Source organism: Danio rerio, chromosome 14 (genome assembly GCF_049306965.1).
Source record: "Danio rerio strain Tuebingen ecotype United States chromosome 14, GRCz12tu, whole genome shotgun sequence".
NCBI lineage: Eukaryota > Metazoa > Chordata > Actinopteri > Cypriniformes > Danionidae > Danio > Danio rerio.
The window spans coordinates 25425863-25449250 of NC_133189.1; the positions used below are offsets into that span (position 1 = coordinate 25425863).

Below are 23388 nucleotides of genomic sequence, written 5' to 3' on the forward strand. Positions count from 1 at the left end.
TAATCAGACAGACAGAATGATATAATCAAATCAATCTTTATTGGCAATTTGACACGAACAACCCATCTATCCTACTAAAATACACATGCATGCGCTGTATCTAAGCAAGTCTTTCCACAGTTACAGTTAAACACATACTTGGAGAATCACTTCCAACAGGTGAATGTTGGTTTACATTAAGGTGAAACTAAAAGGCCGGAGGGCCGTTCATAGGCCTCCCTCCTTAGTTCTCTCTGCTGTTGATCCTGTGAAACCTGAGACTCTTGAGATTGTGTCCTTTGGGGAACATCGTCAAAAAATAGTTTTAACAATATTCAGCCTTGAAATTGTGCTCAAAATGACCATTGGCAACAACTTGCTACAAATTTAAAACTAGCAAACAAAAGAACCCAAGCGCACCACATTACAATATAAGGGTTTCAAAGCTGTATAGATGACAAATTTTGACAGGATGAAAAAATAAATAAATTCCATCTAAGTAAACTATGCAAGATTTGAATCTACCAAACACTGCTTAATGTTTACAACCAAAACTTTAGTCACAAAAGAGCACTAAATGCAGCATGACGTTATAAACAACGTGACATTGTTTTGTATAACACAGCATACCATAGAAAGAAGGAAAGAGAAAAATAAGATTTCTCCAAATGTACGCATATCTATTAATTCTTTGTTTGCGCAGGTCCTCAAAGGACTTTGGTCACACACATAATGTCTTATTTGAATAATGTGGATGATGATGATATAAGAAACTGTAAACTAATATGATGTTTATCCTCACCTTAACACCAAAGAACACTTTCTAGTCTGTATATCCACCAAGTTCTGACCAGTATTGCTATAAATGCTACAACTTTTTTTTTAAAAATGTTATCTCATGAACTGAGAATGTCAGCAAAAAATAAAACCCCAAAAAACATCACATTAACAAATGCATGTTGTCACAGATTTCACAGGTGCAAAAGCAAGGCATCAGAGAGTGTTCTCTACAACTAACTACCTACTCCCTATCTAAAAATAATGACCTAAATGGGTGCCCTTGTTCAAAAAACCAACAATGAATAATTCATTTTGTTAACACACTACAAGGCAGAAGCTCCTTTGAGATAAACTGATATGGAGTCGTGTTGGTTTGTTTTACACTACTGAAAAGAAACCAGTTAAATAAATGCCAAACTATCAACCTTTTTTAAAAAACACTCCCTTGTCACAACAGTCCATTTAGCGCAGGACGATCCATTGTGATTCTGAACCATCAGTTCAATGAAGGTCTTGTAGACCAGATGAGGGCTGGGGCATCTTGTCAATGATAGTCGCTTGAATGGAACAAGGGCTGAAAGACTGACATCCATCGACAAATGGTGCCCAGCCTAAGATGTCGCCACAAGTTAACGTTCCAGAACCAATGTGGCGCTTCCATCACATAATATAAACCTTTTCAGCCTGGGAAAAGTTGAAAACCTCTTTGGTCCTGGGGCATATCACCTTATCATCTTGACGAATGGACAGGAGTGACTGAAAAGCAGAGGTAAGGGAACATTAATCATTATATACACACTACCTGACAAAAGTCTTGTTGCCTATCCAAGTTTTTGGAACAACAAATTATGACTTGACTTCTAGTTGATCATTTGGTATCAGAAGTGGCTTATATTAAAGGCCAAGGCCTCTAGATTACGCCTATTTTACCTAAATAAATTATGATCATGCCTTGATTTTTAATCATTTAATTAGGACAGTAAGGTTTTTGCTTAGACAAAAGTCTTGTCACTTAAAATAAATAATGTACAGTATAGAATATAAAGTCATGGTGCTGTGGAAAATAATCAATATTGTGTATGACTCCCATGAGCTTGGAGGACTGCATCCATTCATCTCTGCAATGACTCAAATCACTTATTAATAAAGTCATCTGGATTGACAAAGAAAGCGTTCTTGCAGGACTCCCAGAGTTCATCAAGATTCTTTGAATTCATCTTCAATACCGCCTCCATCTTACCCCAGATATGCTTGATAATGTTCATGTCTGGTGACTGAGCTGGCCAATCCAGGAGCACCTTGACCTTCTTTGCTTTCAGGAACTGTGGTGTGGAGGCTAAAGTATCAGAAGGGGCACTATCCTGCTGAAGAATTTGCCCTCTCCTGTGGTTTGTAATGTAATGGGCAGCACAAATGTCTTGATACCTCAGGCTGTTGATGTTGCCATCCACTCTGCAGATTTCTCGCATGCGCCCATACTGAATGTAACCCTAAACCATGATTTTCCCTTCACCAAACTTGACTGATTTGTAAGAGAATCTTGGGTCCATGTGGGTTCCAATAGATCTCCTGCAGTATTTGTAATGATTGGGATGCAGTTCAACAGATGATTCATCTGAAAAAAAAAATCTACCTTCTGATATTTTTCCAAATGATCAACTAGAGGTCAAGTTATTATTATTTATTGCTCTTACAACTGGGATTGACGACAAGACTTGTGCCAGGTAGTGTACAGGAAATTAACAGCATATAAATAGCATCATAAAAATACTGAAGAAAAAAATGACATGCAGAAGGAAAACTGACTTTGAAACTCACATTGTATCCATAAACATAGCCATTAGGCAGCATCATGGGAGGATTGTTCTCATTCATGACCTCGCCAGAGATTTTGCACACCAGCCTCGAGTTTGCACAGTGAGCCATGGGAAGCGGTTGCGCCAATTTGTTTAGTGACTTACTGCAGACGGGACAGTCTGGGTTTTTGGAAGTGCCATCTTCTTTATAACACTGCCTGTAAACGCGGAATTAAGGTCAACAAATGTTCAGTTAAAGTGTCAATATAAGGCGCTCTTCAACTGTTCTCCTTGGTGTAAGTAAAGGGCGCACATTTACAAGAGTGCTGTGTCTTGCTTGTTGTGCTACTGACTGATGCACCTACTCTATGTTTCAAACAGAGGAAGTCACACATCATAGTTTCCGCCACACCAAATTTCATTCTTGCCACGGCTACGTTACAGCTTCTCATTCAAAACATTCAGATGTTGTCATTTTTTTGCACCAAATCGTATTAAAATGTAAGTGAATTATAATAGAGCAAACTTTTCTGTAATCGTAGTAGTGCTGTGTGTTATCTGTTTAACCTTTTAAGGACTGACTGACAGGACTGCGTGATGTTTGAGGCCTGCAAACACTACGTAACTTACAGTTATTATGAACACCTTTTCCATAATTATACTTTCTTTATAAATAAAGGTCTATGATTCTGCATACAATGACTATCTTGCTGGAGCTTATGGCCGTTACACTTTACTTCAGGACGCATCAATGCCATTAGTGGAGACATTCATAAATATTCCTAGCAAATCTAATACATGTTGGAGACATACTCGTTCCATAAACGCACTAAATTGTGTTTATTTGAGAGCGCAGAAGAAAATCTGCGATTGAGCAGTGTATATTTGAGGGCGTGCAAGAAGTTTTGTGCACAAACAAATGAAAATCAGGGCACAAACTAAGAGATTCGCATGCTTGTTTTACATAGATGTGATCTCGACTTGTAATACTGCACTCAGACATTTGTCATTGAAATAACACCACAGGTAGTTGGAAGACCTGTGGAAAAAGCCTGCCACCACAGCTGGAAAAATCTAAGAGGAAACACTGCACATGATCATCTGGGATATACATCAGTGCACATGAATGCGAGCCCTATACTGACACTGAGGGGAAAAAAATGTATGTATATATATATATATATATATATATATATTTTTTTTTTTTTTTTTTTTTTTTTAAACAAAGTATTCTCTTAGCTTGATCATATTTTGATTGAAGGCATATATGGTCTGTTTTGAGCATGTTTTTATTTTTATTTTTTTTATTTGGCTGTCTATAGTGGATCAGGGAGCTTTTAGATGTAAAATATTTTAATTCAAGTTCTAAAGACAAATAAAGATCTCATATTTTTTTTATTAACACTAATTTTGCTAATTTTCAATTTGAGCTAAATTAACACTAAGCTATCAAACTGCCATACTGACTCTTTTAAAGTCCTCCAGCAAAAGTACTATTACTATTATTTTCAATAAAATATTAACAGGACATTCAATTGGGAAACTCTATAGGGAATATATATTTGAAATGAAACCAAGAATTAACTGGTTTGATGTCATTTAAAATAAAATAAGAGTTAATCCAAGTTAATTTCAGGGTTTCAAAATGACTTTCCAAAGCAAACTTTACAGAAAAGATCACTGGCTGATAAACACCTTTAAACTACAATTGTGTGTGCACATGACAAAGCGCATTTTCTCTAAAGCTGGGCATATTGTTGACAGAATAAAGAACTAACTTTAACTCAGTTGTGTTTGAATGCTTTTTCTTAACCAGAACATGTGAAACAATATAAGCACTTTAACCTAATGCCGACTTGAGTGTACATGTATGTTCTGTATCATAATTGGGTCTGCTTTAAGTTTTATTATTCCCTCTGCACTTTTATGTTTGTTTTTGCCCAAATCAATGGTTTTAATTAAACAAAAAATAGGCAAACTTTAGCATGTTTGCAAATACTGTCAACAAAGTTTGAATAATCAGGTATGTGATGAGCCGAAGACAAAAAAAATAAAAAATAAAGACGAGAGCCCCTCTTCCCTTGCTTTTAATAGTTTAATTAGTTATAAAATATATTTTTAATATCATCTAAACTCATGACACTTTCAGGTATTATATTTCTGGTGCTAGGCTGTAGCACTGGATAAATGAAAACATAAGAACAGATGATTAGAAGAGGATAATAACAAATGTGTGTCCTGGCTTTATTTGTAATGTAGGCTAAATAGAGCGTATGTGGTCGTGTTGTGCAAAAGTAAGAGCTGAAAATGTCTGCACAGCCACGCATGCATTCACAGCGTTTTCATAATCTTGCATATTGTCAGCAGCTTCGTCATACACGCACATTTTAGGACTACACAATATCATTACGCTATATACACAGTAGCCTATGTAGGTCTACAATTGCATTCCTGAATGATGTCCGGAATGAAGCAGTTACTGCTCCTTGTGCACGAATGTGAACAATAAAGGCGCAACCTATCAGGTCGTTTGCTTTGACAAGAATGAACCTAACATCAAGACCTCCTCACAACCCCCCCCCCCACCTTCTCAAAAAAAAAAAATCAGATTTACGCAAATTACAGGAGTCGCCCCAATGAACTCGGAAAATACAGAAATCCGTATGTATACGGAAGAATCACATCTCTGATAATAAATAATGTAATTCTTATAATACTTTACAACAAATATTATATGATATAATATATAATATTTCTGAAAAATGCCCATCGCTAAACAGAACATCCTGAATGTATTTAATTCAAAACAAAGATGGAGAAAGGATACGGCGTTTTGATGGCAGACAGCCCTGCCTGCAGGGTAATGGTAAACACGGAGTTGTTCCCCAGCTGGTGTAATCTGTAGTTGTCATATCTGAACTGCTGAATCAGCATTTTCCATCGAGCTGGATCCAAGAGATCCTGGGAGAAAAGACAAAAAATGATGTTGACCATTAAATTTTTACCTGCTATGAAAGCATATTCAGAAACAACTGGTCATCAATAGTAAAGCACATCCTTTAAGAGGAAGATTAATTTAAGGATAAATAGAAAAAGACATAATTTACCTTATAAGGTGAGATATGCGTGTCTGAGGGAAATGCCAGCATGCCCATCACCTGCCGTACCTCGTCCAACTGTCCTCCTTCTGCCTGGCTGAAGTGTTTGCGTGCATGTCTGAAAGAGATTCATTTAGCCTTACTAACAACCAACAATAATTTATATTCATGTTAACAATAAATTACAGTGATTCCGATGAACTTGGAATGACCTGCCATAAAGTCCTAGCATTAACAATAAAAAAAAATCATACCTAACTGCATCCATCCGTTTGTTTTGTCGAATGAGTTCAATAAATTCCTGGATCCTTAAACTGAACTCCAAACAGCTCTGGGAACAAGGAAATATTTCAATAAAACATAATAAACCTTACCTTTAAAATTGCATTAGCTTTCAACTCTGAAATGTAAATTAATCAAAGCACAGACTGCAAGGAATACAACCACAATAGGGGTGTGTTTTTTTTTTTTTTTTGAAAAAGATAACTAAACTTTTTTTGTGTTATATCTTGGCTTGTTTAGGCCAGTCAGGAAAAAATAAGATACTAAAACTGTCAAGCGTTGTTAGTAATCCTTAATGAGTGATTTATTCGAGTTATCAGAGAGTAAAAGGAATCAGAGAGTAAAATTCAATACCTTTAAGACCTTTCTTAAAACTCTTTTCATAAATTTTAAAACCGTATCGCATCTTTAGGTCTGAACCGGTAACATTGGTGACATTTTATATACATTTACTAAATACTGATTGCAAGAAACTAATCCTGAACTAAAACATTATCCATATACTTTATAAAAATGTTAATCCAAAGTGCCGCCTATAGAATAGCAGAAATAATGGTGCTGCCTTTGTAACTGCAGTAAACAAGCAGTGTGACATGAAATATAGCAGGATGTTATCGATTTCATAAATTACACAGCATCCCAACATTTCTAAATTTAGCATACAACTATGATTATACAACTGTATAATCACAAACAATGCAAAAATAAATACATTGTAATAGCATTTAAGACTTTTTAAGGGCTTTAAATTTCTCTAAATTGATTAAGCGACTTAATACTTTAAGACCCTATGGACATCCTGTTATTTCATAATAAACGGAATTAGTTCAAAACAACTGATTCATTGAGATGAAAATCAACTGAATGTTTTTTATGAATGAATCACTGAACCAAACACAATTTAATGCAGTGCTTTTTGTGTGGTCTGATACCCCTTTTATATCATATCTCAGCCAGGCAGTGATGATCACTGTTTTTTTTTAAAGAAATCAGATCTCAAACGTAATGATTTTGTATGGGATGATAATTTACCGGAAGTCCTGTGTCTGCCTGACTGAAATTAAAAGTCAGTGTGCATATACCCCATTCTGTAGCTGTACTCTATATATTTTGTGGACACACTGATATTCAAAAACACTCTTGCTCATGTGATACTCTCTAACTACATCATATACTATAAAGATCAAAACAAAGCTATAAATGCTTTTTTTTCCGATGATTGGAATTCAAAGGGAAACGAAATTAATTACACAGTGAGTTCTGTAGGAATTAAGCATGGGATGACAAATGCTTTCAAGTTTTAGTGCGGTTTGGGAAAGTCACGTTTTAAAACTGCTAAAACGTTGTTATTTTTCTGTTATTGTTAATTTACCGTTCCTGCGGTACATGTTTTTTTTTACGTGGTGTCAAAACATTTATTGGACAACAGTATCTTCAGCAGCAAATAACCATCCGCATCAAAAACTACCAATCAGCATAATTCAGCAAAGATTGGGAAATAAAAAAGAAATAAATTACTTATGCCCCAACATCCATGCATGCTATGCATCTGAATAGTGCAAATAAAAGAAAGATATCCAAAAATGCCTTTTCAAGATGTAAAAAAACTAATTGTGTTTTTTTTTTTTAAAGAATGAAAATAGAGGATGTCAATGATTTATTTTAATTATTTAGCCTGGCATATTTACTGTTCCAAAATATTTTAAATGTTTCTTAAAATAAAAAAATAACGTGTTCAATGGGAAACATTTTTTTTTTTTTTTACCCAGATCCTTGAAAAGAAAAAAATACAGCAGTAGCTATGTCTCCATCCAAAGATGCAAAGTAAATTTATGCGCAAAACAGGAATTTTGCATAAAAGACGTGCGACTAAAGCAGTGTTTCTATCCTAGAGGTCAAAGAAAACAAAAACGTCACTTCCTGATTAACTGGCACCAAATATCAAAAGTAAAAACAGAATTTGCTAAAAAAAAATTCTTTTATGCGCAATATGCAAAATGTGCATAAAAATAGGTGGATGGAAACGTAGCTAGTTAGATTTTTTTAAATATATTTCAATCATAGTTTGAATATGTCTTACTTTCATTTTCCGCAAGCGAGACTTGTTATCATGGCACCAAGCCAGACAGGTGGCAGTTTCCTGACGTTCGAGAGATTCTTCGACTTCTTTTGCAGTAAGGAACATTTCTATGTTGACCAGATCCTATAAAAACAAATTAAGGCATATAAGAGACAGCGCTAGTATTTAGCCAACATTGCAGATAAAGCCAACGAACCTCAATTCCGCTTTGCCTGGCTAGCTTGACAGCAGTGTTGTAATAGCCGCAGCGTAGTAAGTGCTCCACCATCATGCGGTCCATGCGCTTCTTTTTCCAAACATTAACACTGGCTGGCTGATCACTGCTGTGCTCCTTCAGGTGCTCGATGCGTCGCTTACATAACTTGGCGCTTTCATCTTCTGCTTGAATGGACTCAGCTGCCTATCAGATATGAAACCCTTTCATTAAAAACTGTATAAATGTAGTTAAACGTAAAAAAAAAAAATCTTATATGATGCTTCAGCATACCTTTCTCTTGAGGGCGCTGAGCTTTTCAACCACGCCGTCCAAAAGAGAGACTACAGTATCCACCACTGGAAAGCTACTAAGTGTTTTCTCCAGCTCTGCCACCACCATGGTCACGTGACTGGTCTCCCGGTCAATGTTCTTTTGAGCTGCTCGGAAGCGCTTGTTCAAGGTTTCATAAGGAACCTGTTGAAATAAATAAGCAGTAGCATTTCATTACTAGAGATAATATTGATTACCTGATAGGATGAGGATGTTCTCTTGTTTATAAAACTACTGATTATATCGTTCTTCACAGAATGGGTTCACAAAGCACCTCATATATTATTAAAAGGCACCTATTTTCCCTCTTTTTCATGATTTAGGATATGCCTTTTGTGTCTCCAGAATGTGTCTATAAAGTTTCAGCTCAAAACACTCATCAGCTTATTTATTATACCTTTCAAAATATTAGAATTTTCTGCTCTGAACACAATTTAGCTGTTTTTGTTGCCTGTGCCTTTAATGCTAGTTCTGCCTGCCCACCATTCCCACATACCTGTCAGAGTGTGCCTCAATCTCTGCCTCGGCTAAGTCAGATAAACAGCACAGTGACAAACATGAAGAAAGCAGATCTCACATAACATTTGTGAGAAATACTACAGTAAGAACTTTCCCAATGATTATTTGATGTATTTGTTGTGGAGTTGCAACAATGAGTCACACACAATGTCATTACAAAGTTCATTTGGATACAATTTTAATGTCAGTAAAAAAAAAGAGAGACTTAGTCTTTATATTAAGCCAATATGACTGTGGAAGCAACTTTATGTCTGGCGTACCAGCATTTCTTGTTTGTGTTTGTTTTATTTCCATTGGCGACTCCTAGAGGCAATTATGTTAAATTGAACACTACAAAGTATTTTGAGCCATGCAACGGCAGCTGTATGGGACAGGATCATCCGCATGTCAAGCAGGTATAATAAGGTTTCCATACCATGCAGTTGACTAGCCAAACATTAAAGCGCAATTTGCAGCGATCGCCGGTTTTCCCAATGTAATCGGAGCAATCGACTGCACGCACATTGCTATTAAGGCCCATCTGAAGACGAATTTGCATACGTGAATCGGAACCATTTCCATTCAATAAATTTGCAAATAATATGTGAAGCTCCAAGGTGGCAGGCACTCGGTCAGTTGTAGAGTGGGCAATTGGGCAGCTGAAATGCCAGTGGCACTGCCTTGATAAGAGCGGAGGGGTACTGCTATACCGCCCTAACAAAGTGTTCCTCTAAAACATCTGTCTCTCCCACAGACACGGATACTACTCTAGACAGTAAAGTGTCGCCCACAACTGAGGCAACTCTCCTCATGAGGTGTTAGTTCAGTATCCCCCATTCGGTCCACACTTTGATGGTGCGCCGCTGTTCTTGGTGCTGAAAACACGTCCATTTGTACAGCCTCAGAACGCAGCTCTCTTTTCAGTCAGCTTATGTTCAGTTGGCGTGTTCACACACAGCTTTTTGGACCAGACAGGATGCATCGGCTTGGTGTGTCCCGCCTTAAAATAAACCCAATGTAAATTTCACTTTTTACATGTACACAAGGGTTGTGTGTGACATGAATTTCATCATCAGGACAGAACAAATTTAGTTTACATCAGATTCTGTAATACTCTGTACACATAATGTCTTTTATTTGCATTCAATATTTTGTCCAAAAACCCTGCCCTGAGTTCACCAATAAACATGACATTTTAAAAAAATAAAAATAAACAGGACACACAGGAATGTGTGCAAGCTACAGCAAAAATATATGCATTTGTAAATCAGATATTGTGCAAAGAGGATTTGAAAGTACAGCCAGGTGTGCAGCTCCACTATGAAAGAATGCAAAGATGTTTATAAGGGACAGAAGCCCATAGGCCATTAGAGCTGCCGAAAGATTTTGCAATGCTGATTTGATTTGTCAGAAAAAAAAAAAACAGAGCAAACCAACCAATTACTAAAGACAGCAAAAATAATAGAAGCCGTACATTTATGTTAATCCCAAATTGATACTCCAAAAAATGAAAGATTGAAGAAAAAAAATCAATATACATCCATGAGGATCATCACATATTCAAAACAGAAAACACAAAACAGTGTTTATCCGTGTGCTTGATCTGTTTGTTTATGTGTGTCAAAAAGGTATAGTTGAGCTGCCGTCAACCATGTGTTTAGTGAACGTAATAAGAGTTCACAAATAAAAACTCTACATCAAAACAGTCCACCAGATAAACTGATTGAGTTTCTTCAGAAAGACATAAACAGGGTTAAAAGACTTAAATTTTAAGACCATTATTATTGAAATTTCAGAAATATAGGCTAAACGCTAAGGATTTTTTTCTAATGGCCCAGATAAAGCATTAAAAAAAATACATTCAAAACAAATGTTATCGTAAGGAATATAAACCATATTAGTAGAGTTTTTTTTTTATTGGAATGTTAGTGATGGGTGTTGGTAGCTTTTAGGAAGGCTCAAAAAAACAATTAACCAATAACCATTAACCAAAAGGCTGCGTTTTAACCAATTAATGTTATCAGATAAATTATTAAAAAGTATTATGTTATATATTTTTGAAGTTTGGCTGCATAAGGGGCCGATTACAGTGAACACGCTTTTTGGGTTGAGAGGGGCATCTTTTGAATGGTTTACTAATGGCCGCGAGTGTTTTGCGCCCTGCTTATGCGTCCTACAAGCCTTGCGTTTTTTTCAACCCAGACCCAGTCAACCTAGTGGTTGCTGTTTCAAGTTATACAGAGCTGTATTACTTTACAAATCTTGAACATCACAATATTATTAAAGATAATGAAAAACATCGACAACAATGCTTGCGCACATGATACACAGCTGATTCAGTTGTTTTCTGGTGATATAAAAAAAAGTGCACCTTGTCAACAAAAACGCAGCGTGGTGCACCTCACGTTTTTGGAACACAAACACTGCAGGTTCTGTTGTTCTATATGCTGTTGTCCGCATGTTAAAATAAATCAGTATTTTAAAATGAAATATTTAATGTGTCACACAAAATAGACACATCAGTTATTTTTAATGAAATAATAATTTATATTAATTTGACCTGTTAACCACAAAAATACGGTTAACGAGCGGCGGTTGTCAAAATAAACGGAACTGAGCATCCCTAGTAGCTTTACATGGACAAAGGAAAATTAAGATCTGTTGAAAATGATTTATGACCCACAACACAATATTTCAGTAAATTTAAGACTTTTTAATGACTAAGATTTTGTTTTTCAAATTTAAAACAGAGTATATTCAAATGAATTAGTTTAAACATACTTTACACAATCATTTATGTTCTGAAATGCCAAAATCCATTAAAGTGAACTATCCTTGTTGAGTTTTCAAGCATAAATGAAAAATGAAAAACAGAACGCTATTGACTTTAAAGCAAAGCCATTGCTGCTGATGCTGCCCTTTTGCTTGTTCACTTTTCTATTTGACAGAGTATTGATGTATTTCTCATAAATACTTTATTTTTCATTACTGTTTACTCGCTTGGTTTGGAATACTGCCACGTCCTGTGATACAGGCATTTATATGTGGAGCCTCAGCAAATGCTCTCGACTAAAAAGCTACATTTTGAAGATTACAGACTTTATTCAGCTATGCATTTGAGAGAAAAGGTCATAAAGGTGAACATGATCATTAGGCCAAGATAAGCAGACGTACAGCAGCTGTGGGAAAAAAGCAGAGATGCATAAACCTTCAATCTTATCTCTCAGGATCCGCCAGTTTATTTTGATCAGGTTATCTATCACCTTACAAACAGGGCAGATAAGTAGTATCAACATTTGCAGTGCTCTATTCATGTACAGATGTTTCAGAGTAGATAAACAGTCTGCATCAGTCAATGCTATTATTGAAGCTTTAACCTTTGTTGCATTACAAGGCACAACGTGATATAGGCAGCGAGAAGTGAAAAAGCCTAAATTTAGACAGAATTTATGCAAACCACTGAAGAAGTACTGATGCACAAATAAGAACACAACTCAGCTAAACACTAAATCACACAGTATCAAATATTTCATTCCAGTTAACATTTATAAATGGATGGTTCACCTAAACATGTAAATTCAGTCATCATTTACTCAACCTGTTGTTGTCTTATGACCTTTATGCTTTTTTTTATCCCAAAAAAGAAGAAACAACAACAACAACAACAACAACAACAACAACAAAAATCTCCAGTTAGGCCTCATCCATTTTATTGTTGTGAATAGCGGACAAGGTTAAGATTTTAGTATGCAAGAAAGATGGTATGCAACGTGCCATATGTTTCAACTATTCTAAAGGTATTCAGCGTGGTTTGATATAGAAAAAGCTTAATTTAAATTGTTTTATAGAAATCCTGGCCTTGACAGTTTGCCTTTGTCCATAACTGAATGAGCGTCCATTTAAGCAGCCGTTCACTATGGGTTAGAGCTGCACGATTCTGGCTAAAATAAGAATCGCGATTTTTTTGCTTAAAATAAAGATCACGATTTTCTCATGATTCTGTAAATGTAAAATAAAGGTATGGTAAAAACAAACATATGGCACAACATCAATAATAATATTATGTAATGGTCTACTGGTTTCTATAAATAATTCTATTGTACTTATAATAATTCTGATGTTGAATTATTATGTTTAAGATATATGCTTGCAATCTGTCATATTAGACAAATTTATTCACTAGTAAAATCAGACATTTGCCATTATCAGATTATATTCAACAATATATAGGCTAAAGCAGTTATACTGACATTGTAAACCTTTATTTTCATGCACAACTGTGGGTTTGCTATGAAAGAAAAAACAAATGCTTGTCGTAATCATAACTCTAAATGCGATATGATCATTTAAATGAAGTGCACACTTTCGGTTTCATTCTGACTGCTACGTGCTTGTTCATACTTCGCGCGCGGCTCCCAAACGATCACTCTGTGCCACAAACTGAACATTATTTACAACTGTATTACCTGTTACTTGCAACAAATGCAGGTTCTGTTCACTTAAGTAGACGCGCGCGCGTCTATCATTAAGTAGAGCGCGCGCCCTCTCTGTAATAACAGCTCGGTCAGCAGCTCACGTCACATGTGATTTCCTGATCGCGAAAACATCATTATATTACGACAAAAATTACATTTTAGGTGAATTATACCTAATAAATACAGCATGTGATTCATTCAACATCATTTGGAGATGTCAATGTCACTGAGCAACGTGTGTGGAACAATGAAAAGACTCGTGCAGCCACCTTTTCTTCTCTCCTGAACTTGAAAATATGATTGGCAGAATCGTAGAAATGCTGGATTAAAATTGCCCAGGGGGTCGAATCGAGATTGCGATCTTTTAACGATTAATTGTGCTGCTCTACTATGGGTCAACTAGGAAAAACACATAAGCGCACCTTTTTTTATAAATCAGGACTACTAAAAACAAAGCAAAACAAGACCAGAACTCTGGCTGTTAAATAAAAGTCAGACTGACAGTTGACAGATGAATTTGATAAACGCAACAAATTGATTTACATCAGAAAATAGAACATCGATAGTTCTTTGTATGCCATTGATATTTGTTTTGATTTCTCACAACCTGTTTAATTTCTGGTCAGATCGAAGTATATTTTGGTGCTAATAGTGTAAGAATTGAAATATTGCAAATATTCTGATGTCTTTGACAATTCAAAACATGAGCTGAAAACAGAGACTGGTAACTTCACAACTCAGCAAGGGGAATGCGGGAAAAACCAGTTCCTGCTGCATTTGCATCTGAGTCTGCTTCATCCCCCCATCTCACACATATGGTCATTTCAATGTTTGAATGTTCTAGAATTAACCAAACTGACTTTAACTATCATGTTTGATATCATTTGAAATGTCTCAGTGTGATTGGTACAATGGTCTCATTCTCTCAGAAATAGACATAATCAGAACAATAAATATATAACTTCAGGCATCTTTTGAACCACTGAGAGGGGTGTGCCACTAAGTGTGAATGCCTTTTGTTCACACCCCCTTCCTTGAGGGAATTCTTGGATTACTTAAGGCAAGGTTTGAGAAAAACTCAGGGCGATTCTGCCTAACCAGATCAGCCCATAACATGGGGTCTGCCCCATGTTATGTATATTTCAAAGTCAGGTATGCATCTTTTCTTCTTGGATTTATCTTTGATAATTTGATGTTTTGTATTGATCATTTATGAATTGACTGATTGAATTGGCATAATACATTTACCTGACTAATAAATTGTTATGTTTTGAATGATTCAAACAGAGTTCGTGTTATTATCTTTAGTAGATTGTGGTAATTTCATAGCACCACAAGCCCCTGTTCAGGTTAGTAGCGGACTAGAACACGGTAGACGGAGCATTGCGGCACGTTACACGATGTCTCTAGAGCTCCGACTAACAAATTGGCATTTATTCATGTATACTTAGGCTGTAAAAGGATATCTAAGGGGATAGTCCTTCACCCGATAAACTTTTAATACTATTTAGATAGTATAGTGATTATTCAAAGTTACTACTAGTTTAAGTACGACTGGTCTGCTTAATTCTATAGTAATGATCGTTATATGACTAAATAGCTCTGTCTGATTTAGGAGGTAGCAGACCTATGGGGACCGCATAAAAAATATCCTAATCTGAGTAAGTAGGGTTCTGCCTTTTTAGGATAGCGGTCAATCGCCCCTGTTTAGTGACCAAGACTGACATGCTTGTGCTTAAGAAATTGTATACTCGGCCGGTACAAGATTCAGGATGTTATAGAGATCCCAATGAACGAGAATAACATAAAATGATGAACCGAAGAGAATATTCAATCATAATCTAAAATAATGTGAAAGGAAACAAAATAACCTTCTCAATGTTTTATAATTGGAGTCAGATAAAACGAGGATAAACATATTAATATTCTAAACCATCTCATACTAAAATTGGAGTCAGATATGAGTTAAGTTTAATATAAATCAACATTGTGCACTGGAAAGACCGAACATGCAGTGAACCTTCATCCACCAGTGGATACCGTCATTGGACCAACTGGCTGGACCCTACAATAGTGTGTCATGAATGTACAATCCTGCAAAAACAGCCAAGGACATAAACTTTTTTAAAGTCTGAAAGTGAACCCGGAAGTTGCTGAGACTTTTATTGCTGCAAGTTGATGTACTTGTACAAAAAACTAATATTGAGTAGAGGGCGGGGCTTTCTTTTTGTGTATCACTCACTTGTAGCAAACTAATAGTAAGAGGGGCATGGTTAAAAATATGGTAGGCGAAGCCATCAAACTGATGTCAACAGAGGACCGAAATGCAAACGGTCATACTTTGATTGAAGACTTGATTGATTAACTTGCAAAGTTTAAAATTTCACCTAAAGAATTACAATGTTTGCTAGCAAAACAAATGGTGAACATTTTCATTTTACACCAACTTTAAATAACAATCCATAATTTTTTTCTTTATTATACAAATAAAAATAAAAATGTTACTTTATTTAACTTTATTATACGGCAAATTAAGGCTGCACAATATTGAATAAGATCGCAATATTTTCTTATTCTGCGATATATATTACGATATGAATACAATTTGCCCAGATAACTTGAATATCTCTATTTGCTAACAATTCATCATTTTGGCTAGAACGAGATAATTCTGTATCTGCATATACGTAATTTAATCTAGTAAACAAATTAAAAGCATAGATAAATACAATACAGAAAAAGTTACAATTAAAACAAAGAGTGTTTTATCGTTTTCTGAATCTAATACTATTCAGGTACTAAAATTAAATAAAAATTCTAACAATTCTATAAAATAATAACTGTACAATTTGTTACTCCTGAATGCTTTTAAAATCACCTGCAAAATCAAATTATATATTATAATACAGACTTAGCATCGCAAATCCTGCGATGTGACTATTGCGAATGATCACATTGTTATATCAATAGTAAAATTATATATTTTGCAGTCCTACGCCAAATACACTTGGAATACAGTGTGTAAAATGGGACCATTCTTTGAAAACTTTGTATCTTTAAAAATTTAAATGGTTAGTTAATCCGATAATGATCATTCTGTAATTAATTACTCACCAATATGTCGTTACAATCAATGAGATGTTTGTTCATCTTCAGCCCACAAATTAATGCTTCATTTTCACTGAATGGTATGGTTCAGTACAGTAAAGTACGATACGATACGGTTTGGGTTACCTTGTCAGGGTTGTGTCTGCACTGCCAAATGGTAAGCATAAGATAGACAGCTGTGGTCGACATAATTCTTGCTCAAAGAATAGTTAAAGCCAAAAAATATGTTTTATATAGATAAATACTGTGTAAATGTTAATAACTAACCTTTTCTATGAACAGGATTATATGAAAGCTGCAGTTCAGTGCTAATGTGAATTACTAAATGTCTGTAATTATATAGCCTAGCATATAAGAAATAAAATAAATAAAACAAAGCCTATACGAACACAGACCCTTGCTGTCTTTGAAATGTTATCAGTTATATAAAAATCACTTAAAATATACAGAGGCCTTTGTATGTGTTCAAAAACAATGTTTACAATCAGTACAAACCTCTGGTTATCTTTAATCTTCACCAGCATCTGTAACGTTAGTAACCTCTTGTAAAAAAGCTATTTGGTCATTCCCAATTTATAATAGTTGGTAATAGTTAGCGACGCTAATAATTAAAACTGCAGTTCATTTGTGTTAAATTCGTGTCGTTTTAGGTTGCTGAAGGAATCATTTTCTTGTTTCTTTGTTTTTTAGTGTTTCACTCTCATGTTTGTCAATTTCTAAATGGACGCAAGAAGCACTTTAATAATCACAAGCAAGTTATCATCATAAGCTCGAGCTCATTATTTCAAATATAGACGCACAGTGAAAGAGAAAGAAAACAAAACTACTTGCACTTTTCCACACATTTTTGATGGACTCGTTAAAGTCAATAGCAGGTACACAGCAAATTCTGTTCTTATTTCTAGGCATTTAGCTGTTTGTCACAAGACGTTTTGTTTGAGCTCAGGTCGACTATGGCTCGATACATATTCTTATGATATCACGTCTTGATTGTGTATTTAAAATGGTACTTCCTGTATTGTCATTTTCCTGGCTTTTGGCATCGACCGGTGACGTTCCTCTGTTAACCAATAGCATTAAAGAGCCCATATTATGGATTTTTGAAAATTCCCCTCCATGTAGTGTGTAGCACAGCTCTAAGTGAAGTGAAGTATCCAGCTAAGGCTTAAATCTGTAAGAATACAGTGTTTAAAACGGTTGATTCATCTATAAAAGAGTCGACTCATAGTGCTTCAAACGAGTCGCCTTGATACCGACTCATTAGGTGTTTCGCCATGACGTACGAACGAAACCAAGTTATTCACGTGCACGCGCAAACCCGGGAGATTTCAAACCTGAGGCCCCGCCCTCTGACGCAGAAACCCAGACACACACACACACCCACAAACACACGCACACCCACAAACACACGCACACAAACATGTCGGTCGATTGAAGTCACACTGCAGATGGATATTTTATTGAGTCTCTACCCAAAGATGAAACCTCAGCATTATAACCAAGCAGTTGGAAACTTCTGGAAGCTACATGCTACAAAGAATACTTCATCTGAGTTTGTTAAAGGAAGGATCAGTAAAGAGTAACTGATGGACGTCAGGATGGGTTTCTTCCATTTCTCAAGTGTAAGTACGTGCGGTTAAAGTTGTTGCCTCGTTTACTCTAGCTTGCAAATGTATTTAGTTGTGATTTGTTACTTGTAACCGCGTGTACTGTATCAGGTTAACTGGATATTTTATCTTATCGCGTGCAAAGTCACGTTAAAAACGCGACGCGTGCTGTTTGTTTATGGAGCTCCGTGCTAGAGTTCTGCTCCCGCGATTTATTCGGAAATTTATTCCCGCGCCGCAGAAATCTGGCGCGGGGACAGCCGCGGGAATAAATTTCCGAATAAATCGCGGGAGCGGTCGGTAACGGGTTTAATTTGGGACGGGAGCGGGCTGTCTAGCAATATCACGGATATTGCTATGCGAATTAGAAAGAGAGAGTCTGCGTGGTGCTTGTGTGTGTGTTAGTGCGCACGCGCGCGTATGCGAGAGAGAGAGAGAGAGAGAGAGAGAGAGAGAGAGAGAGAGAGAGAGAGAGAGAGAGAGAGAGAGAGAGAGAGAGAGAGAAAGAGAGAGAGAGAGAGAGAGAGAGAAAGAGAGAGAGAGAGAGAGAGAGAGAGAGAGAGAGAGAGAGAGAGAGAGAGAGAGAGAGAGAGAGAGAGAGAGCGAACGAACGAGCTTTGTGTGCTTTGTGCTGTGTGTTTATACAGACAGCTTGGCTGTCTGGACTGTATACTGGGTGATTTTTGGTTGTGTTCTCCGCTCTAGCGGGACCGGGCGCGGCGGGCAGAAAACGGAGCGGGTTCTCAGGCTAAAACCTGGCGGGTGCGGGCGGAAGCGGGAGCGTTGTCATCCGGAGGTGTGTGTGTGTTTTTGTGTGTGTGTGGTATGGCGAGTACACGACTGTCTCCTTCGTTCGGTTATCCGTGGCACTATCCACTCGCCATAGTGTGGCAGCTAAAATCCACGCCTACACTATCGAGCGTGTATGAACTGTGATTACTTTTTAAATTGCTGATTAGCTATTGGCCATTTCCCTCTCTGACTGAAGGCAGTCGACCAATCGCGACAGACTGTCATCGGTCCAATCAGCGCAGATTAGCTCCGCGCTAAAGAGGGGTTTGGGAACAAATGAATCACTGGACGATTCATACAGGAGTCGCTGGGATAATTAGGTAAAAATAAATGCAGATTATAAGACCATCAAAGTGTTTTTTGACCTTGCATGCATATTAGACTGTTGTTGGAGACCCTTACAACCAGGATATGACCCTATTTCATGTATAATATGGGCTCTTTAAGCTGTACGTCTAGCTCCACCCCTTTTTGTACCATTTTGTTGTAGAGCAATCCCATGCAAATGTCAACTTTGCTATGAAAAAAAAAAAAATTTCCAACAAAGTTTTCAACAAAGTAGCGAAACTGTTTCTAGGTTTTTTTGTGTAAGCAAGTATTTTACAGCACTTTATAAATACTCAAAAATGCCTCTGTCAATGTTTTCAAACCATTAGATTTGGTTTACCAAAGTCACACAAGTGGCAATTTCACATCTGTCACATCCATAACAGAGAAATGTAACATCCATAACGAAGTTTTTTCCTCATTAATGGAAATGTCAAATAAAATAAAACCAATCTTGTTTGTTCTATAGTGAGCTAACAATAGTAAGCTATAGTGAGCTGTTCTATAGTTATCCTTTTGATTAGCATTCTTTATTTTGGGTTGTGCACTTTAATTCATAGAATTTTTACCAAGTATGTTGTATACTATAAACTTGGATACTTTTTGGTCACGTACATAACGCATGTTTACTTCTCTCATTTAAAATATTAAAAATGTTTAAAGATTAATATTTTCGGATGACTTGACTTTGTGGTTAGTTGTTCTAGGAAATATAAACTAATGTTTCAATATAATGTTAACATATTCTTTCTCTGTGAGTTTTTGCTTTGAATTTTTACTACAAATGTCACATTCATAACGCTGGAATTGCTCTTTACCCAAAAAGTGGTACGGTCTGCTTTTTTGGTTCCTTAGACAGTGAAATGGGCCAAAAAAAAAGTACGATACTCTACCACACCATACCATAGGATTGTCACGATTCTAGAATTTGGTACCAATTTGTACAGAAATAAAAAAAAAAAGTCCATTTCCCGCAAACATTTGAGCGCTGTTGAGCACAGCGCTGATTCGCCATTGTGTTCACATGCTCAAAAGAAACGACTGTGATTGGCCGTGAAGGTCATTAGTTCACCAAATTCATTGCTGTTTACTTAGTGTAATAATCACAGTTTTTTCTGTTGAGTTAGTGAATACAATGGCAAATCAGCAGTGTTTAAGAATGTGCTCAACAGTGCACAAATGTTTGCAGGAAATTGATGTTTTTAAAATTTCAGTATCGATTGGTACCGAATTCCAGTATCATGACAACCCTATACCATATGGCTCAGGGCAGGCCACAAGACATTTATAATGAAATCTGAGAGCTCTTTCTACAGACTGCAACAGACCTGAGACATTCAAAGTTCAAAAAAAAGGAACCAAAACATTTTCGAAACATTCCATCTAACTTCAGTCAGAATGTGAATGTTGCCATCTATGGAGGATGAGGGAGCTCTCAGATATCCTCTAAAAATCTTAAACTGTGTTCTGGAGACAAAATAAAGGAAATTGTAAATGACATAAGGGTGAGAATTTAATAACAAAATGTAATTTTTGAGTAAACTAGCCCTGTAATGCTGGTTGCTATTCACTGCCAATTACTTTTTTTAAAGAAGAGGAAATGATATCAGGGTTATACATATTCATAGGTAGTTCGTTTTTAGGTGAACTCTTTAAGACATCTGTTTATTTCATTATTAGGCAGCAACCACCATTCATTTGTGACATACACTAGTAAAAATTAAATGTCATAAAAGGAATGTATTCCTTTTCGATTGTACACCATTATATAATTTGTAAATATGAACAAATATCAATTGTAATGATTCATCTACCTCTAAAACATTACACCAACCAGTCTCTTTTATGAAAGAGCTGTTCCACATATTTTCATTACACTTCCTCAACCAATGTGGCTTCTGGTTCTGCACCAAAATAGCGACTGGTATATATGGTTAGATCATGATGCAATGATCAAGAATGTACTGGAAATCATTCCCAATGCTGCAAGACAAGCTTAGATGCAACATGCCCTTGACACAGCAGTGAAGACCATATATTATTGACATTCAGTGTGCGTTTACATAAACAGGCGTCAAATTACATGAGATCCATGAACTAATCACGTCACAAAGCACTCAATGCATCATCAATCAGTCAAAAGAACCGGTTAACGTGAGGATTCATCCATAACGACGCTATCAATCGTGAAAAAAACCTCTGACGCAGAGAACAAAGGTGCTGTATCCCACCCATTACCGTAAATAATAAGCTCCTCATCGACAATCTACACCTGGTTGTTAAGCCCGCAAACGACCAACACAACATGATACAATGTGATCCTAATATGGTGCATAAATCGCATGCATACCGATCTCTGGTCACCATTGGCATGTGTATATCCCTCCAGCATTCATCTAAAGCCACGGAAAATCATAGCTTTAGATGACAGCCGCCAAATAGCAATCAAACGCACACATGAGACTGAACAGCAGTCGATTATGAAGCATCAGTACATCCGATATTATTCGTGTCACTCACTATCCAACCTCGCTAATGATTATCGTCAATCTGCCTTGAACTGCATTGCTCGCTGGTTACACTAGTGGACAAACCTGTGATGGGATAAAACAGCGTCTATTAACACAACACTGTCGGAACGCAAGAATGACATGGGCCAGACTGACATTAATCGACTCATTTACCCCTTTAACACAGCTGTCGACGCAATTTATAACTGAACATGCGATGTCACTGCTGGAATATTTGCGATCACTCCGGTTAGATCGGTTTGTGTGGGACTTGTTTTGCTAAGTTATCTAGCCCCAGAGCTAACCAGTTAACTGTCTAAATGCAGACACAGTTTTAATTTGATGGATAATCTCAGTTTGATGCCCTGTTATTGAGGTCAAACAACGCACACGGAATCTGTTTAGTTGCGTGATTAGATTATGGAGAGGAAACGCTTGACAGACCTTTAAAGTTGGGTATTCTTGCACCTTTAGGGCCATAGAGAGTTGAGCTGCTGTCTCTTGCACCGCCATCTTGCTTTGGGGAAACTGTGGAGCGTTTGTTCGTCTTCTTCCCGGATTTGGTCTTCGCCGCGGCAGCGAGGTTAGAACTGTTTGTTACCGCCTCCTAGTGTGGCGGTGAATGCTTGTGTTTTTAGGATCAAAAAGATAATTCAGCCAAAAATAAAAATGTACCCATTATTTAAGGCACAGCTGTCAAAATCAGTTTGTGGATCGCCTCAGCTGCACAGATAGAGGTAAAGTTGGTTTTATATTCGGATATTCAGACATTCTCCTGAATAATATAATTCCAGAAAAATATTATTTGAAAATTGTAAATAGCGAAATCATATTAGCAGTAAATGATCGTTAAAGTACAACATTGTTCACAGTGAATTACATAGTGTTAATGTTGTTTAGAAGTCATACTTGCATGCTAATTCCGATCGAATATTCAAAGTAACATGGTAAACAAGAAAGAGACTTCTAAATGAACGAATATGCGAATATAAAACCAACTTTACCTCTATTCTGCACAGTTAACGTTAAGTTCCAACAGTTCAGCAAAGGTAGCAACAGATTCACAGATTCGTTGCTAACTTTACTGAACTAGTTCCAACCCTAATGGACTCCTTTTAAAAGACATTTAACTTAAGGGTCATTGTTTAACACGTTTAGCAGTCATCATAAACTTAAATCCCTGAAAGTTTTTAATATTTAGATTTTTAAAAAACACGTAAACATTTATATGCATTTATGAATGTATTAGATCAACTTTGCGTCAAATTACATTAAAACCAATTACCTCTAAAGCGAGGTGTTTGTAGCGTCTGTAGGGCTTAGAGTAAATTTGATGTTATTGTCTCCTCTGGCTGCCATCATCAGTCTCACACAATTTTTTCCCCCTATTTCTGAAAGTCGTGATAACACCACCATGGAGTTTTTTATATTTCAGCAAATAGGATTGTAAAAGATGTTTTTGTTGTACTCTCCCATTCACTGCGCTCTAAGTTTACCCAACCATGATGCCTTCCACTACTGAGAAAGCCA

General features: G+C 36.5%; 2 protein-coding genes across 3 annotated transcripts in view; one reads left to right on the top strand and one right to left on the bottom strand.

Moving 5' to 3' along the window:
• The window catches only part of aldob (aldolase b, fructose-bisphosphate), a 509131-nt gene that overhangs the window by 17599 nt on the left and 468144 nt on the right, over positions 1-23388 (top strand). The gene's annotated exons all lie outside the window — the stretch shown is intronic.
• On the bottom strand, positions 21-22453 carry maea (macrophage erythroblast attacher, E3 ubiquitin ligase). Of its 2 annotated transcripts, none has more exon segments than NM_199549.2 (9): positions 21-1515; positions 2578-2773; positions 5383-5516; positions 5663-5771; positions 5908-5984; positions 8016-8138; positions 8212-8415; positions 8503-8685; positions 22303-22453. In NM_199549.2, coding segments are annotated over 9 exon segments (1191 nt in total). In that variant the 5' UTR covers positions 22372-22453; the 3' UTR covers positions 21-1419.

Excerpts from the sequence above, each read along its gene's own strand:
- maea (XM_021480964.3), bottom strand. The coding sequence starts at position 21,740 with ATGCTGGAGGGATATACACATGCCAATGGTGACCAGAGATCG. Across the intron at positions 8,416-8,502 it reads TCAGCGCCCTCAAGAGAAAG|GCAGCTGAGTCCATTCAAGC; the intron begins GTATGCTGAAGC and ends CATATCTGATAG. Across the intron at positions 1,516-2,577 it reads GCTATGTTTATGGATACAAT|TCACTCCTGTCCATTCGTCA; the intron begins GTGAGTTTCAAA and ends TCTGCTTTTCAG.